Raw genomic sequence first — 19,635 nt, forward strand, 5'->3', positions numbered from 1 at the left:
TAGTGCAGAGAGTGGTGAGGGTGGCCAAAAAAATCATCGGCAGTTCCTTCCGTCCCATCCAGGACATAGCACAGAAGCGTTGCTTGAACAGGGTCCATAAGATTATCTGGGACACTACACATCCACTTCACGACTTGTTTTCCTTGTTACCTTCTGGGAGGAGGCTTTGTGGTATCCTAACAGAACATCCAGATTCAGCTATAGTTTCATTCCAGACAATATTTAATATTTATTTGTTATGTATATGTAGGGGTGTGGGTTTATACATATGTTGTATATAGTATGTTTAGGTGTGTGTCATGTATGTGTTTCACTTTGAGAGCGAGCAACTAAATTTCATTTTTGATGTGTGCTGTTGCGCCCACAGTAAAAAAAAGACAATCATGTTTATCCTATCCTATCCTATCCTATCCTATCCTAACCTATCCTATCCTATCCTATCCTATCCTATCCTATCCTATCTTATCTTATCTTATCTTATCTTATCTTATCTTATCTTATCATTTTATCTTATCTTATCTTATCTTACCTTACCTTACCTTACCTTACCTTAGGAATTTTAGATGCCACCAAATCCAGAACAACTCTAAGAGGCTTACAATATAAGAAATAAAGTAAAATGGGCTTCCGGATGGCAAGGCGACGCCGGAGGCAGCCATTTCTTGGCTGTCAGCCTCGCAGCTCCGTAGAGCCGCCGAAAACAGCGTCGATCAGTTGTTCGGCGGCTTGGAAGCCCCCACCTTGGGAGAAGAGGAGGGGGTGAGCGTCCAGGTAGGGGTAGAGCTCTCCGGGGCCACCAGAACTTAGAGTTTTTGTGGCGGAAGGATTGAGCTCCCCCGAAGCCTGGGCATGCTCCGGACTGCAAGGCGTCTCTGCTCCGGGTTTTTTGGAGCAGAACAGGGTGTTCGCAACCATCCCTGCTAGCAAGGAAGAGCTTATGAGAAAGAGGACGCAGGCAGAGCGATGCAGGAGATTTTGGTGAAGATGATGTTTTGATCTTTAACTCAATGGACTTTGCTGAATCTGCATGTGAAAGTGAGTAGTTAACAATAGAGGGTGAAAATGGCGACTATATCTTCTAAAGTTCCTGCCCTGAGGCAGCAGTCTTCGGCGAAAACTTTATTGTCCTCTGCATCTGAATCTGTATCAGCTTTTACAGTAAAAGATTTGCAGAGTTTGCTCCAAGAAACTATGGAAAAGCAAATGCAACAATTTGTTGAGATAATGGAGAAAAAGTTGGAGGAGAAGTTTACAGAGAAATTAGCAGAAATGAGAGTAGACATCACATCTGCAACGTTAAATCTGGCTAAAAGCATTGAGATTTTGGATGAAAAAGTGGAAGATCTTGTTCAAAATGATACTAGAATGGAAGCCAAAATGACAGAAACTGAAAATATGATAGCGGAAATGGATTATGATTTGATTTCGACACAGTATTTTCAGATGGAGCTTGCTTTGAGAATCAGAGGCCTAAAAGAAAATCCTAAGGAAAATTTGACGAAAATGGTTTCTGAGGTTTTGGAAGGGGTGTTGGAGCGACCAGCAGATGAAATAATGGAAGATATAGATAAAATCTTCCATGTTAATTCGTGGATTGCAAGACAAAGGAAATTACCCAGAGATGTGGTGGTTTATTTCACAAAGAGAAAGATTAGAAATGAAGTTATCCAGGCCTCCTATAATATTGATTTTGTAATGGATGAGCAAAAAGTTTTGATTTTAAAAGAGATTCCTGCAAGAATTTTAAGAAAAAGGAAGGAATTTGCCTTTTTGACACAAGAATTGAGACGACGTGATATTAAGTTTAGATGGCAAATACCAGAGGGGATGGTGGTGACTCATGAAGGTACGAGGCATTGTCTTACCACGGTGGTTCAGGCACGTGACTTTTACAGTAATGTTTTAAAAGCAGTCCCCATATCGTCTTTGGAGTCTACAAAGAAAAAAGGTGACAGAGAGCCTCAACGTTCCAGAGAGAATCCACAAGATGTTGAAGGATTAACGCAGACAGATGTGAAAGTTACAGGAGTGGGTCAAATTTCATCACCACGGGAGAAGGCCAGAAATTGGAAGAGGTGTGCTGTTTCTGGAAGAATGAAGCAAACCTGAGGATTTAGTTGCATAATTGCAAGAGATAATAATGTAATAAGGATGCTAGAAGGATTAAGTATGTGGGGATTCATTTTTCACCCTTATAAAATAATTATATAATATTTTGTGTTGCTTTAGTTTGAAGATGATTATGAAAATTTAATTGGGAAGATTTGTAGTAGTGTTTATTGATATTCTGTAGGTTATGCTTTGTTATTTGGATGGAAAGTTTTAAGCCTGGAAGGTAGTGTATGGTATTTTAAGTTGTATAATATATTAAGAGAAGGAAAGGTTGTATTAATTTGGTTTTAGTATGTTAAAGTCTAGTTGGATAGAAGAATAGTTTTATAAAACTGATATAAATTGTTTTATGTGTGATTGAAATTAATTTGTAATACTTTTATGGGCAATATTGGAGTAGGTAATAGAATATACGAATATAAGAATGATGTGATTATATAAAAAAAATTAAGTTTGGAAGTAATCTATGGTATTTTAATTTGTATAATATATTAGGATAATATGAATTTAAGGTATTATTTTGTATTTGAATAATCATTGATATGATATATATATGTATGTTTGGAATTTACCTATATGAGTTAAAGTTTGATAGTTTGAATAGCTTAGGATTGTTTGCGTTAGTTAGATCATGATTGTTTGTTTGTATTTTTATACCCTGTGTTTTGGTATTAGATTGGAAAGTATTATTTTGTATTTGTATAATTATTGATATTATATATATATATATATATATATATATATATATATATATATATATATATATATATATATATATATATATATATATATATATATATATATATGTTTGGAGTTTTCTTATATGAGTTAAAGTTCGGTAGTTTAAATAGTTTAGGATTGTTTGCGTAAGTTAGATTATGATTGTATTTTTATACCCTGTATTTTGCTCTGGGAAGCCGGGGGGGGAGGGGAAAGGGAGGGAGGGGTTGGGGAGGGTGGGGGAGGGGGAAGAGGGTGGGGGGAGGGGGTTGGGAGGGTTTTTTTTTCTTTTTTGGTTTGCTAAAGATAAAGTGTATTGTAAAACTTTTTAATAAAAAAAAGAAAGTAAAATGAAGAAAAGAAAATAGAGAACAAGATAAAAAAATAGAGAACAAAATGGCAAATTCAGTCAGCAACCCAGAAAACATATACAGACATACCCTACTACATGTTTCAGTTAAACTAGACCAGAGCCTGGAAGAATTAAGGATTCAATACATCTACATTTATTTATCCAGAAATAGATCTTATTTGAGCTTCCTAAGACTTGCCATCTTGTAACTTTATATAAAATTGCATAATCAATAATTGGTGTTGGACAATGAGGAGAAACTTAATTAGTGAAGCTAGATATGTGTTCTGTTTGTTTAATTTGGATGCATAGGTGTCTGTGTCTGTTTCACTATAATATGGAATGAAAACAACTTGGATGCATAGGTGTCTGTGTCTGTTTCACTATAATATGGGATGAAAACAACATTGAATTAAAGAATGTTAGATTTGTCAGACATTCTTATTTAATGAAGGGAAATTCTGATTTTTTATGTGAATTAAAGAGTTCTTGGAGATGCTAGGAGAAACCCAAAATTAGGAAAAGAGCAAATAATTTCTATACAAACAATAAGGTAAAAGTTTCAATTTCCTGACAACTTCAGTTAAGGAACCTTATTATGCATTTAGCAGCAGTGCCAATATGGCAATGTGGTCTAGAAACTAGGAAACTGTGAATTCCAGTCCTGGGCAAGTCACTCTCCCTCAGCTCAACCCATCTCACAGAGTTATTGCTGTGGGAAAAATAGGTAGCGGAAGGAGTATTAGGTATGTTTCATGTCTTAAGTTGTATATAAAAATAATAAAGGTGGGATAAAAATATAAAAATAAAAAATGCTGGAAAGCTATCATAGATCAGAATAAATATGATGGCTAAGAGCTGTGGTGGTGCAGTGGATAGAATGCAGTATTGCAGGCTAATTCTGCTGACTGCCAAGAGTTCAATCCTCACCAGCTCAAGATTGACTCTACCTTCCATCCTTCCAAGGTTGGTAAAGTGGGGACCCAGATTGTTGGGGGCAGTATGCTGACTCTGTAAACTGCTTAGAGATTCCTGTAAAACACTGTGAAGCAGTATATAAGTCTAAATGCTATTTCTAAATACAAATCTGCATTAATATAAGCTTCATATTCTGCATATTTATTCATTCCTTAAATATATACTGCAATTCTATGCATGCCTATCCAATAAGCCTTATTTCCAGGAATCCCTATTTATGTTTGGAGCCAGATAGGACTTGACCACAATTAAAGAACTTTCAATTTCATTAGCTCATGCAAACGAAACACTTTTTCCATGATTGTACATGGAGTTTACAATCTTCATACTACATCCAAAGTCAGGTATGGTTCCACATGTCTAAGTACAGTAAATTGGATAGGAGAAGTTTTTGAAAGTTTCCAGACTTTATCTTAAACTTAAAGAAGTCCACTAGCTAATTCACAATAATTAACAATTTTTCACATAAAGAATCCTAGCCTAACAATGCTTCCTGTGATGACCAGCAACGTACATGGTAGATTTTAGGAAATGTTACTGGGCTGTTTCTGAATAAGAACCTCCTAAATTCCACTTTGTCCAAGGAGAAGACTGAACTTCTCTAGAGCAGGGCTTTTCAACCAGTGGTACGGGTACCACCTGTGGTACATTGGTACCTGGCAGGTGGTACGCAACCATCCTAGAAAAGTAGCGGGGGAGGGGAATTAGCTGAACCAGTGGCAGCACCGCACAAGCCTGAGCGAGGGATGGCTGGAGCTGCAGGGCTGTCAGGGCTCAGTGAAAGCGCCAGGATCAGTGCTTCTTCGGGGCTGACAGGGCTCAGCAGAAGCACCAGGATCAGTGCCAGGCTCCAGCTAGAGCTCGGCACTGATCCTGGTGCTTCTGAGCCCAGAGGAAGCGCCAATCAGCTGGAATGTTGCAGCATCTCCAGGGTCTTGTGATTTACATTCAGATGCTTGGCAACTGATTCATATTTATGATGGTCACAGTGTCCCAGGGTCATGTGAAGTGACCAAAACCTGCTGCAACCACCCAGCAGACAGGGGAAATAAAAGCCAAACACCCCCCACCCCACCCCCACTGCCAATCCTCAACAGAAATGCTCACAACAATGAAAACCTTGGACAGAAGGAAGAGCGCCACCAGACAGGCAGGCAGGTGTCTTGCTCGGCTGTGGCTTGGGGGGCACTTTTTTCAGTGCCATTGTAACTTTGAACAGTCACTAAGCGAACTGTTGTAAGTTGAGGACTACCTGTGCTTCATCACTTTTTTCCTTTTTGGGGGGGGGTCATCAGGTTTTTGACACCTTGCTAGGCGACTGGTACTCGGATGTTGCCATATCCTAAAAGTGGTACAATGGGTGAAAAGAGAAGCCAAAGCCTTGAGAAACATTTTATAAAATCTTTCTTCACCGTTAAAATATATTCCCACATTTCCCTCAGAATACTGAGCACCCTGAGACATGTTCATGCAATGTTTAAAGAATTAAAGCAAGAATCCCTCACTCTATCTGGACAAAAATTTGTGAGTGGGGAAAGCACAATATCCAAATTGTGAGCAAGCTTTCTGTTTTCATTCATATTTTACTGTATATATTTATTTTTTTATTTGTCTGTTTTGGAGAGATATCTAGGCATTAATTTCATGCTTTTTTCTATTAGCTTAATAAATTTTCCCCTGGATACCATAAGAAGATGACAACCAGGGAATATTTGATTGATTTTTAATTAAAAAAAAAGGTTTATCCTCTGTTGATCTGGGAAATCATTGCTCAATTTGAGATTCTAAAGAAAATTCTTATTACATCTATGAGCTAAGGAACATTATTGGCTGCATGTGATCAGTTACTCTTTATCACACTTGGGTGAAATTATCTTGCTTTGTGCACTTGATGCCATTCTGCATGTAGTTCCCAATGGAAGAGAATTTATTAAATGTATACAGTACATTGATGAAACAGAGACTTTTCTATTGTTTACTGAAGAATTTGACAATGCAATTTTAAGGTCTATGTTGCTGTTTTCAGACTGCAGTGGTTTCTCTTTCTTCTTTTTCTTGAGTTTGATATTTTAAGGTTTTAAAGTTTTTAATTTTTTGCTCCTACTTGTGCCTGTTTTTTTTCTTTTTAATATAGAATACCATTTAAAGGCTAAGTGCAAGGTGTCCAAGAAAAGTATTGAAAATCCATAACCAAATGTGCTTAGCACATTGCTAGACATAAGGTGATAATTTAAGCACAAGAATTTATTCCCAAACTATTTAAGATTTTGAAGGTTATTATTAGCATTTTAAATTGTAGACACAAAACTACAGCCACTGTTTCAGATACATACAGGAACAATACTCTTCCCTTACCAATTATTTATCTCCATTCTGCTCCAGTTGAAATTTCCAAAGGATCTTTATTGGAAGCAATATTTTGGCTATATTACATTCAGATATTAATAGAGCATCTGTAGCACTATAAAAATTCAAGGAAAGTTAAGGTTTTTAGAAGTTGTGTGTCTTCTATGTATATATTACTTTTGGAATATTATAAAATAGCAATAGCACTTAGACTTACATATCACTTCACAGTGCTTTACAGCCCTCTATAAGCAGTTTACAGAGTCAGCATATTGCCCCCAACAATCTGTGTCCTCATTTTACCAACCTTGGAAGATGGAAAGCTGAGTCAACTTTAAGCCGGTGAGAATCAAACCACTGCTGCCGGTCGTCAGTCAGCAAAATTAGCCTGGAATACTGCATTCTAACTACTGCACCACCACGGCTCTTAGATGGCACAAATATCTTGGGATGCAATCAAGATATCATCTAGATTAAATATTCAAACATTAACAAAATCTGCACCAACATAGTGCTTAAAACCCCACTAATAGAAACTTATTGAACCCATTCTTACTGTCATATCAATGTATACATATTTATGGAAGCTTGCAACTTCCCCTTGACATATACCTTCTGTAACAATCGCACTTGGAAAAATGGGATGCTAACCAGGAATTTTTATTCCTGAAGTCACATTAAGAATAAAAATTACCAATGAGTTGATGGAAAGATAATATGGCCAATCAATGGCAGTCTATTTTAGCTTTCCCTATCTCATAGCTTTGCAGCTGTTAGGACAACAATTCCCAGCCAGTATAGGCAACTGTCATTAAAGTTAACAAAAGTAAAAAAAATGGAATTGTTGGAAGTGATTCCAGTCAGGAATACTATATAATACTATATAAGGAAAGCCACATCAAAATAAATTAGCCTCTTGTGGCTATCTCTTCAACTATTCTCAAGAGGCCACTTTATATCTCATACTGTAGCATAACAATAATTTAACAAAAGTATTTGGTCTTGTCCATGTTTTATAAATTATATTTGCTCTCTACTTGCACAAATTCTTCTGAAAAATGTGCCCTTAGCTGTGCTTGACTAAAGGATGCATTCTTTTTTTATTAAAAAAAGTGGTCACAGTTGACTAGAATTTACTGTCTGTATATTTGTATTAGTCACATTTTAATGCATTAAATAGGCTGATTCCAATTAAGTTAATTGCACTTAGGTCCCTCTGCAAGCAACATGTAAAGTTAGTAATGACTTGAGGTTTCTTTATTTCAGTAGGAATAAAGTGCAATTTAATGAGCAGAGTAATTATAATTGTCATCAGGGGGGTGATGAGGCAGTTTTTCCAACCAGGGCAAAAGGTACAGGAAAATCCTTCCCTTTTTTTCCTTAATGGAATGAGGATATCAGTGCAGATGATTTGGGGCTTTGATCCTGTTACCTATTGAATATATATAAAGTTGTGTTAATCCCTGCTAAAGTGAAACTAACTTAACTCCAACTGCTTGTGAAGCTAAAATGAAACTAACCTTTAGATGACCCTGACTGTTAACTCCAACTGTTTTGGAAGGAAACTTTGAACATTCATATTTGGGTGGGTTTTTCAAGTATTGTGACTGGTTAAGGCCCTGTGGGCTCAGAGTATAAATTACAGGCAATTGCCTACAGTTCTCCAGTTCTAGTTTGAGTTAATAAATAATGTTGTAACTATGCTGGTCTGCTCCTTGCCTACTGAAGCCCAATACTCAATAGATCTACCCAATGCCAATAACCAGAATAGCATCCCTACCTGTAAAATGTCCCTTTTGGAGTCCTCTTTTTGAAAGAAAAATATTATGTCAAACTAATCCATGCAGTAAAGATATTTATAACACACAATACCAATAATTTAATATATTATTAGCATTGATAATTGCAATAGTGAAGAGGAAAAAATTCATTTTAAAGAGAACTATGTTGCTCAAAAGGGACGCGGTGGCTCAGTGGGTTAGGACGCTGAACTTGTCGATCAGAAGGTCGGCAGTTTGGCGGGTCGAATCCCGAGTGCCGCGTAGCAAAGTGGGCGCCTGTTACTTGTCCCAGCTTCTGCCAACCTAGCAGTTCGAAAGCACGTAAAAATGCAATTAGAAAAATAGGGACCACTACGGTGGGAAGGTAACAGCGTTCCGTGTGCCTTTGGCATCTAGTCATGCCGGCCACATGACCACGGAGACGTCCTCGGACAAGCGCTGGCTCTTCGGCTTTGAAACGGAGATGAGCACCGGCCCCTAGAGTCGGAAACGACTAGCACGCATGTGCGGGGGAACCTTTACCTTTACCTTTATGTTGCTCAAATCTTTTCCTTGCTTCTTAGTAAAACCAAGAAAACCCTATCCAAACAATAACAAAAAGTATATATTGGTAATCTATTTCAGAAAATCAGGATCTATTTTTAGTGCTAAATATTTCTTTTCAATAGAAGAAAATATATGTCTCTCAGAGTTGAATTATGGAGCCTTGGTGCTCCCTGAGGTTCGTTCTTTTCTTGCAGACACTTCATTACCCAAGGTAGCATCAGTGTGATACAGCATGGGGTTTGTTCCCTGTTTTTGTATAGTAGCTTGCCCTCCCAGTTTTGGTGGTCTATGGTTTTCTCCTTGGAAGTTCCTGGATTAGGGTACTGTTTTCCTCTTGTTTGACTGGAGTTGATCCCTGCTTATCTGAGTGTTGGTTTCTGGAGAAGATATGTTCTGATTATTTTATTTTCTTCTTAGCTTTTCTCTTTTGAACAGTGCGTGAATATGGTTTATTTCTATGTGTTTATTGATAGCTGAAACTATGGTTGAGTCTTCTTCCTGTTTCTTTTATTTTACTAAAGATATTTTGGAGGGCTTTAGTTGGTTTGCATGCTAAATAATATTGTATAATTGTAAGCGTTGGTTGTTTCTGAGATGCTTTTGATGTACCTGTTATCCTTTTCATAGCTTTTCATACAATTGATGTAGTAGGTTGAATAATCAGGCACTTTTTGCATGGCTATCCACTTTTTGGGAGATGTGGTACAATATAGGAAGTCTGTTTCCTTGTGTCTTTGCAGTTTTCTTGGCAAAATTTCAGAATTACCGTAGTTTGCCATTGCCTAATTCTTCCTAGAGCTGAGAGAGAGAATGGCTCAAAGTCACCCAACTTGCTCTGTGCCTAAGGCAAGATTAAAACTCAGAGTCTCCCAGTTTCTAGCTTGATGCCTTAATCACAACACCATACTGGCTCTCTGACTCTCTTCTTCTACCTAAAATAATGGCTAGTTTGGAGATCACTGTTAATTCCTGCAAAACGTTTCACCACCATGCAATTGCAGAAACAGCAATCCTATCAGGAGCACAGAACACATGTATAAGTTAAATATATTGCCAAGAGGTTAACTGGGATAAATAGAGTATAATTTTTTAATTTTGCAGGTTAAAAAATTATGTCCCTCAGAAGTGAATTGATCCAAACTATTGATAGTATGAGAGACCCTGCTTGTTTCAGAATGGAGTCCTCATATTTGCAGCTGCTAGCAGGAGAATTCTGCAGAGCTATTTCCATTTGATTGCTGGAGATGTAATTTCAGCAGGAGTCTTTGTTAGAGGATGTGCTCTAGAACACAAGCATGGTGCTGCAAGAATACTGGGTACTTAAGTATCAGAATGTCCCGTTCAAAGCTAAATAGTCATTTAATATAGTTGTTTTAGATTGTGAGTATGCATTTAGCCTGCTATCGATGAATACTAGTAGAAATTTATTGTATTCAAAACAAAAACTTCAAATATATTGAGAATATTGCAGGAGGGGAGCTATGTTAATTAGGAGTGTAGTAGCACATTTTCTAACAAATTTTATTAAAAGACATAAGCTTTCGTTTTGCCTTTTGCCAAAGTTGATGCTTTATAAAATTTGTTACAGTGATCCTGTAACAAATGAACCCATTTCTGATACCATGAGCTAAGGCCACCCAAAGGTTTAAATCAGGTACGGTAGAGTAAATGACTCCTAGCCAAGTCCCAACAAAGATAATCAAGCAAATAGATCAATCCTACTGTATTTCTGACAGCAAAACTAATCCACTATTACTGACTCAATAATTTTTCCTAGAAAGGGAAGGTTGGTGTCAAGAAGGTACTTGTCCAAAACCCTACATTCAAATGGAATTGCACCACAGCTTTTGTCAAGGCTGCCAGAAACTCCTCCTCCTATAAAGAGGCATTGACAATCTTCCAGATACAGATGGTTATGTCCACAGCTATCAACAACCACAGATCGAAAGAATCTGTGTAATATTATAAGATAGTACCTTAATCACCATTATGGATTCTTCCCACGTGGTGCCAAGGCTCAAGGAATCTGAGCAACTTTATCAGTGAAACGCTATGCAAATCAGTCAGATGCCAGATAGGTTTTCATGTTGCTCTTCCAAGAAGGTAGTTGGTTATTTAAATAAAGTCAATGAAAAATAGTTCACCAACACAGTAAGTTTAAAATAAGCACACTTTGCCTACTATCTCACCATGTGCAGGCCTAAATGTGGATGTGTACTTGTGCTCAGTCTAATTCACTGCTCATTTTCCTCCACCAACACTTCAGGCATTGTTTATGGCACTTCACTTCCTGAAAATGAAGCATTAGAATATGAAGGTTCCAACCAGGATCAGTTGCCCAGCACATTTCCTTGCCATCAGGTGCATATCAAACAGTTATCTTGGCCACATACATTGAGGGTTTTCATGAAGTAGCAAAACAAATAAGGGTTTTTTTTAAGTTTATGGAAAACTAAGAAAACATATACAAAGTTTTTAACATTGCCATTAGCACTATCATTTTGTTTTTAAATAAAAGTGTAACAGTACTAGTGAGACCAAGTTGAAGCAACGTCTCCTGGAAGCTCAACATTTTGTTCAATTTGTCACCTTAGATATTGGATTCTTTTTAATGATATGATGAAAAAGATGATGATGAACATAATATGCTAAATGACTATTCAGGTTCTACATTGCCCAGAATATGTTTAAGTTGGGTGCCTTATAAAAAAATAAAAATAAAATATAATAAAAAAATAAAATAAAATAAAATAAAATAAAATAAAATAAAATAAAATAAAATAAAATAAAATAAAATAAAATAATAAAATAAAATAAAATAAAATAAAATAAAATAAAATAAAATAAAATAAAATAATAAAATAAATAAAATAAAATAAAATAAAATAAAATAATAAAATAAAATAAAATAAAATAAAATAAAATAAAATAAAATAAAATAAAATAAAATAAAATAAAATAAAATAAAATAAAATAAAATAAAATAAAATAAAATAAAATAAAATAAAAACCCCACAAATTAGAGTTCCCTTTCTAGGCTTTGGTTGAGGCAATTAAAAAACAGAAGAGAAGCTATGCTGGCTTAAATGAAAGTTTACTCAGTTCAACGATTTATTCCCTCAATAATCAACCAGATGTTGGCAGCAAACAATCGGATTTTCCCACTGTGTTCCCAAAAATGCATGTATCTCTTGTCCTGGAGGTAATACGTACTTATCATAAAATGATCGTTCTTTGTGATATGATCTAATCTCCTTTAAAAGTATCCAAGATTATATTCATCACTTCATCCTTTGATAGTGAATTCCTGAATTTAATTATAAATTGCATGAAAATATTTCCTTCTTTCAGTTTAAATCCTCAATCATTCAGCTTCATTACATGATAAGTTCTAATGGTGTAGGATGTGATTATTTTCTTGATACCATATATGATTTGGACTATTTTGTTTCATCTTTTCATTTTTTTTTATTCTGAACTAAAGAATTTATATTTCTTGCAGTCATCCGATCATCAGCACTCTTTCTGAGAGTCATTGAGGCCATTTGGAGGTTTATCTGTGCCCTCAGGGACACCTGAATAGTGCAAATGGGTGTGAACTTTCTTTCAGCAGTTCCAAGATCCTTCCTAAATCCTTCCATTCTCCACCATTCAGTCAGAACTGGAGAAGCTTCTTGAATGAAAAGTGAAACATTTTCAAGGAAAAACAAAATCCAGCTGCCTTTTCAAAAAGCACCTTTGGTACATACAGGTTTGTATTCATACAGATTTATAAGCATGTGATGCAGTCATATGGATGTCTTAAAACTTTAATTGGGCAAGGAATGAGATAGTAAATAGGTAAATGGGATCCTGGATTTTTGAATCATCCAACTACTGTTGTTTGCATCAAGAATTCAGTTTCAATTGTCTTCTTCCCTTAAACATAACGGTTTCATTGGGGTATTGTAGTTAATAACTTTTATCAGTAAAACCCAGTAGCTATTTCAACAAGTTGTAGTCACAAATGTAAGCTATGCATATGGTAGGATCCAAATGTAGTCACGTTTTAAAAAGATCCTTAGATATCAGAGGCACTTGAATTATGCAAGTTTAAAATTGACTCACTTATATCACTGCAGGATGCAGTGTTTGTTGTTGAATCTTAACTTTTCCACACATATTTCCTGTAAAGTAAATAAGTATAAAAATAGCTGGTGATTTTAATTTATCTAGTCAAGTCTTTAAAAAAGACTTTTCCTGAGAGTGGTATTTTCTCATCTAATCAAATTTAAATTCTGCTACAAATATTTTCTTCTTTGGGTACTTTTTTAATGTTATAATTACATTCTCAGGATAAAAAGAAAATTGTCACTGCAAACTAGAATTGCAATTCCTAGGATATTTATTGTAAGTGGAATCACCACAGATATTATTCAGTCACTGCTTACAAAATCCCTGCCAATCTAGAATTGGGAGCAGGGGAATGCAGATATGCAAATATATCATAAGCAAATCAGCAATTGCCAATTACTCTGGAAAAAAAATGTCGCTACAGTTGCAGTACTCTAGTGTTGAGGTCCCAGAACATCTGTATATCACACTGATGAAGTTTTTGGTCATAAACTCAAAAAGAGCAGATGAGAGCTGCTTTGTTTATATCATTTAGATAATGACTTTATACTTCATATGAAATCATAGTGTAGCACTTTATTTAAACAGAAATTTAAATAAGCAATTACAAACACCTGGACAAAAAATTTGCCATCTGCCATTTTATAACATACACCATATGTCACGTTGCATCACTGTTTAAAAAATAGCTATATGAATATAATAATGTTGACCTACATTTCCTGAATATGTACAGACAGACAGCAACCTGAGATATGAAGAATAAGAACTTTTATGATAGATAGATAGATAGATAGATAGATAGATAGATAGATAGATAGATAGATAGATAGACAGACAGACAGACAGACAGACAGACAGACAGACAGACAGACCCATCACTCTGGTCAAAAAGTTATATTATGCTGCACATGCCGAATATTTAACCTGCAAGAGTCCATTTAAAATCACAAGGATAAGGAACAAATGACATTTATTCAAGCATTGCAAGATTTATTTATGAAATCATGCAAGTTTTCTAAGATAGAATACAGTAAATGTTTCTGTTTTGGATAAAATGAAAAAGTAAAGGAGCCCCAGAATGTAAATAGCAACTATAATTATCATGTGAGTATTTTTGCAATAGCCTTTACCATGCTTATTACTTCAGATCTGTAAAGCTAGTCCTATGCCTATTTAAATGAACATGTGCAAAAGCTCTAAGGTGCACCACTGGGCTGCAGTGGCTAAAAGTTTAATGCAATTGTTATGATTAAGATTATTCAATCAGTTATTAAATTCTCTGGATAAAACATAATTGTCATTGCAGACTAGAATTGGGATCTTCATAATAAATAGAATCATCACAGAAATTATTTAGTTATTATTTATTAAAGAAAATTGTTATCTATATGTTATACAGCAAGTAAAATCACACACCTCTGTTTTGTTTGGAGAATCTCATCCCAGATTTGGGGAAACATTGAGAAAAAGTCACAAAGATTATGAGAAAAATAGCAATAAAGATTGAAAGATTTGAATATATTATATTACACGTTCAAGCTATGTTTTTTAGAACAAATAAGCCTTTTCACTGCCTCTTTTATCATAAGATATTCAGATCTAATTTATCCAGAGCAATGTGGCTGACTTCCTTTTTAGAAGACCCAGAGCAAATTTCATTCAACTGTCTCCATATGCCTATTTAAAAACCACAATCCAATGGATACTACTGCGCAAGGAAATCTTACCCATCTTTTCCCCAAAACAAGACCTGCTGTCCTCAGTGGATCATATGTGTTTGTGTGTGTGTGTGTGTGTGTGTGTGTGTGTGTGTGTGTAAATGTTATCCTATAGACCTGTTTATCAGTATATCTGAGTTAATAGAAAAGAAATAGCTCAAATAAGTTATCTTGCTAGAAGAATTTGACATAAGGAGAATGGCAGAAAAGCAATTTCGAATGAATTTGTTGAGAAATCAAGAGGACTCAGTTATCTATTTTAGAATATTCTATAAGCAAATTCTACAAAGTTATGAATTTCAGTTAATTAATCTTGAATGTTTAAGGACAAGATTCCAAATGGAACTAATGCTGCATTTCACTTAGAATCTTGATCTCCATTACTAACTGACAAGAAGCTGCTCAGTGTTTTGTCTTTACATTTAATTCTCCGTCACTTCTTTGCTTCTCCCCCACCCACCCCCAATCTTTCCCCTATAATCGATCACTGAGTCATCTTTGCCCCCACAGACCTTTCTTTCCCCTGTGACGTATTTCTCCCACTTCTGACGGACATACTCATCTCATCCAATGCCTTTATAATGGAATCTCCTTTTTGAAACCAGTAACCACCGAAGGCCCCAATGTGAGAATCAGCACAATAAGAGCAGAAAGGAAGAAAAAGGAGGAGGAAGTTTTCTCCACACTGGACTAGAGGAAAATAGCGCATTAAGATCAAAGTACTTCTGTTTTACAGATGACCACCTCAAGGCAATTCTTCTTCCTGGAATAAAGGAGCCCAAGATCACTTTCCCAGTGGTGATGCCTGGATGGCTAGTTAGCTAGCTGGCTGCCTCCCTGGATAGTGACAGTCCCAGTCTCAAAAAGCTGCTGAGAATCTGATAAAATGACAAGAAAGGCAACAGTTCTCAAGACCCCAGAGAGAAACCAGATATCTAGCTTCCTTTTGGTGCTGTACCAGACCCAACATGAGCCTAAGCTAATCTGCACAGGGGTCTTTTAAGTCAAAAGTGCTTTGTAAATGCGCCTGTCCCTTTAAAGAAAGGGAACGCTGTTTCTCACACTCTGCCTCTGTGGGTGAACACAAGGTGCTGAGATTGAGCCGCTTGAGAGAGAGAGTAAAGACGATCCAGTGGAAGGAGGAAGGAGGGAGAACCTGCCGGAAAAAAAGAAAGAGGTGAATTGGGGGCAGAAATGAAGATAAGTGAAATAAAGGCAACAGGGCCTGGGGGGAGGTGAGAGTTTTTGTTTAATAGTCATAGGAAGAATAACTGTGTTTTCATGGAGGGTGGGAGATAATAAAATTAATGTTATTGAAGCTACTCTGGGAGTTAAGAATTGTCTGTGTAAACTCAAATAGCATTCTCAACAACCTTTTATGCCTGAACTTCAAAAAACTGAATTTCTAAAAAAAATTGTCAGTTAAGATTCACTGGGAAGAGAAATTCCTCTTCTACAGCTGAATCCCAGTACTGTATTAGTTGTTTGGGTTTTCTTTTCATTATTATGGAAATGCAAATATTTATGATAGATAGAAGGCTCATACACACTGTTGTTTTGATTGAAAAAACACACTTTTTCCTATTCTGATGCAAGGCTTAAACTAAATGTAAATTCTGAATGAGTAGCAAAAGTTGAATTAAAAAGTATATGTTCACAATAGTTCTACATTTTCATCATTTATTTCTTGGGGTTCTTGATTGTGATGGATTGTATTTATTTTTAAGTGTTGTGCTGAAGCTGACTTTATCACAATAATAGCAAATGTAAAACAGTTCTTGTATAGGGATAGAAATATCATTTTTGTCAACAAAGATTACTGGTTTAAAAGTAGAAAATATTATTTTACACATTTTGTTCTTTATTTTTTATAGTTTTTCAATTGCTATAATGTCTTTAATAAAAACAATAATTTTACCAAAAGGACAGTAAAGAAATGTTTCTCATTTCTTGTAAAAGTTGGTTTTACACACTTTTTAAAGATTTCTAATCAGTTTCTTTTGCTTAAATCAGAACAAAGTCAGCATTTTAATCCTGAGACTAAAAAATGGAAATAGTATTTTAATATGACACATTGTCTGGAACATTGACCAGATTATGTTTAAAATAAAAAATAATACCTTAAAGAATTATAGATTGAATTCTGATATTATAATGTGTGATTTATGTACTACATATGTGCAACTGAGATTTAGCAAATACATAATATGTATTTTTTTTATAGCTCCCATATTATGAAACAGCAATCCAGAAACCTGTTGTGACTTCAAAATGACTTTTCATGTGGAAGGGTTGATAGCTATCATTTTGTTCTACTTGGTCATCCTGTTTGTTGGAATATGGGCTGCTTGGAAGACAAAAAACAGTGGGAGTGATGGAGATCGTCGTGAAGCGATTATAGTTGGTGGAAGAGATATTGGTTTGCTAGTTGGTGGATTTACCATGACTGGTATGTTTCACTCTTTTTACCTATTATTCAAGTGTCATTTATAAGGTGACAGAAATGTATCCTTTCCAAATATACAACTTTGAAATCAGAGAAAATGCTCATTAGTTTTCATTAAAACTAGAAGGTCTGAATAGATCTGCCAGAAAGGTTTCAACAAGTTGCTTCCAAATATCTGTACTGAAAATGGTGATTTGTATATTCGTCTTTGAAAATTACAACCCACTAAGTTATGCTTAATAATACAACATGAACAGTATTAACATGCAGCCATTTCTTCTGTACATCCTCTTATTATTTACTACAAAAGCTATTTAGTGAATGAATTACGTTTCCAGCTTTTGTATCAATTTTGATAAAATCAAAAGAAAGCAATGTAAACAAAAAAAGTCCTAGCTATTTGCATATCAACCACAACAGGAAAAAAATTAAAATAAAATGCATCAATACCACTTTAGTCTCAGCCAGACACCTCTATTAATTTCAATACAATTACATGAAAAATGTACTAATGCTTCTTCATCATGATTTAGCCAGATCATTTCGGAAAAGGGTGATTCCCAAACTAAATGTTTGTAGTTAAGCCATCATATGCAGAAATGCAAGAGAATCCTGAAAACATTTCATCAGCAATTATTATTCTATGTAATGGATTGCTCATAAGTAGAATCGACCTAGTTCTCTACATAGGATTTCCCCTTCATGATATTTTCACGGATATCAGAAACAATGGACCATGAATTTTCTATTTTTTCAAAATATTTGGACTCCATAATGTTAAATGATGAGTCACAGTGGACTAAATACACTAAAATATATAAAAAGACTATGACAGTGTTACAAACTGTCATGTAAGAATTGTGTAAAATTAAATGAGATATGAAATGACTCCAATCAAACAAAAGGATTTGTCTTTTAATTGGCTTAACGTTTTCTGAAAGAAAGTCACTCGAGTCCCCAATTTTATATTCTTTTTATTTATCTTTGAGTTTTTAATGCTTTGCCTTCAGTTTTCAAAAATCACATTATTGGGGTTTTATTTTTAATTGAAGAATTAATTCCAATATTTTATCAGTTCTCGTAATTTTGGTGACATTCTGGTACAGGCAAGAGTATAAATCTATAATAAAGAAAATATTTAATTCAATCATTAAATAAAATCGTCTGCTTTTCACAACATGAAATTTTGTTACAAGAAACTATAGTTCTCTTAAGATAAATAAATAAATATGCACTACAAGTAGTTGCTTTCATCTAGTGGATTGCTATTTTCTAGTCATTCAGAGTCACAATTGCCATCATTTTTCAGTGCTGGGTTCTAAAGCCATATGGACTAAGGAGAATTATTTGGTAGATTATCAGTCCTATAAGTATTTGTTGCCATTAACTGTAATTCCTCAATTATTTTTTACTTGCAAATATTAAAATATTAAAGATAACCATTTAAATGGTAATATTGCATTTAATTTTGCCAATAAACTGAATACCAGTCCCGAGAATAATCAGAATTTTTCAATCTTTTTTGCTAAGAAGAGAGCCAACTGTCTAAGGTTATCTACATTAATATTTATAATGGGAAAATTCTTCAAACAATTAATAGTAAAAATAAGATTTTATTTTTAAAAAAATAATTAATTCACAAAAGACAGAGTTAACAAGAAATTACAGAGACCAATTTAGAAACATTGAGCAATAAAACGGAAATAAGTGACACCATATTTCTATTTCCCTATTTTTATAGCTCTGTATGTGTGTGTGTGTGTGTGTGTGTGTGTACATGGTGTGTGTGTGTAGATACACACATATACAGTTAATATTTGATTTCATTCTAATATTATGGAATTATATTGATATGAAAATTATACATCCAGTTTTACTCTGTGCCTTAAGCTTTTCTTTAAATAGCTGTTCTGAAATTAGGACAATAAAATCTGTAATATATATTAATCAATAAACTTAATAAAACTGATAATTTTATTTTTTCCCTTAATTTTTCTTTGTTTTCCCTTTTAGTTTTACTATTATGTGTGTTATTCATGTTTTGCCTGTATTTTAAATTTCATTTCAAAATAACTTTCAATTTTTTATCAAAAAGGGTGGGGAAAAAACTTTTTGCTACCTTTTCAACCATAAGGTTATGAAAAATATTCCATACATCAAGGTCTGAAGAATGGGAGTTAATATGAGACATACCGTTCATTAATGTATATCCCAAAGATGCTTTTTCATGAGGCAACTGGACTTTGTTTTTCTTTGAAGACGTTTAGTTTCTCATCCAAGAAGTTCTATGCTCAGCTCAGATGAGAAGCGAAACGTCTTCAGAGAAAAACAAGAAAGTCCAGTTGCCTCATGAAAAAGCATCTTTGGGGCAACTATGACCTGGATAACTGAGAATCTCCATAGTCAGTTCCTTAATATATGACTGAAATAATTATCTGAGATCTAACATTAATGTATGAATGAAACAATTATAACAGGGCTGAATAGAAAACAGGCTCCTATAATGTACTGAGTTGTAAA

At 34.8% G+C, this 19,635-nt stretch overlaps 2 protein-coding genes across 2 annotated transcripts in view; both read left to right on the forward strand.

The window, feature by feature from the left end:
• LIMS1 (LIM zinc finger domain containing 1) overlaps positions 1-19,635 on the forward strand; it is a 306,378-nt gene that overhangs the window by 38,865 nt on the left and 247,878 nt on the right. The gene's annotated exons all lie outside the window — the stretch shown is intronic.
• SLC5A7 (solute carrier family 5 member 7) overlaps positions 16,941-19,635 on the forward strand; it is a gene marked incomplete at both ends in the record, with an annotated part of 30,589 nt that continues 27,894 nt past the window's right edge. The window contains one exon of the mRNA XM_083361296.1: positions 16,941-17,118. Within this exon, the coding sequence (XP_083217422.1) occupies positions 16,941-17,118 (178 nt within the window). The remainder of the gene's footprint in view (positions 17,119-19,635) is intronic.

Source organism: Vipera ursinii, assembly GCF_947247035.1.
Source record: "Vipera ursinii genome assembly, chromosome: 4".
NCBI classification, from domain to species: Eukaryota; Metazoa; Chordata; class Lepidosauria; order Squamata; family Viperidae; genus Vipera; species Vipera ursinii.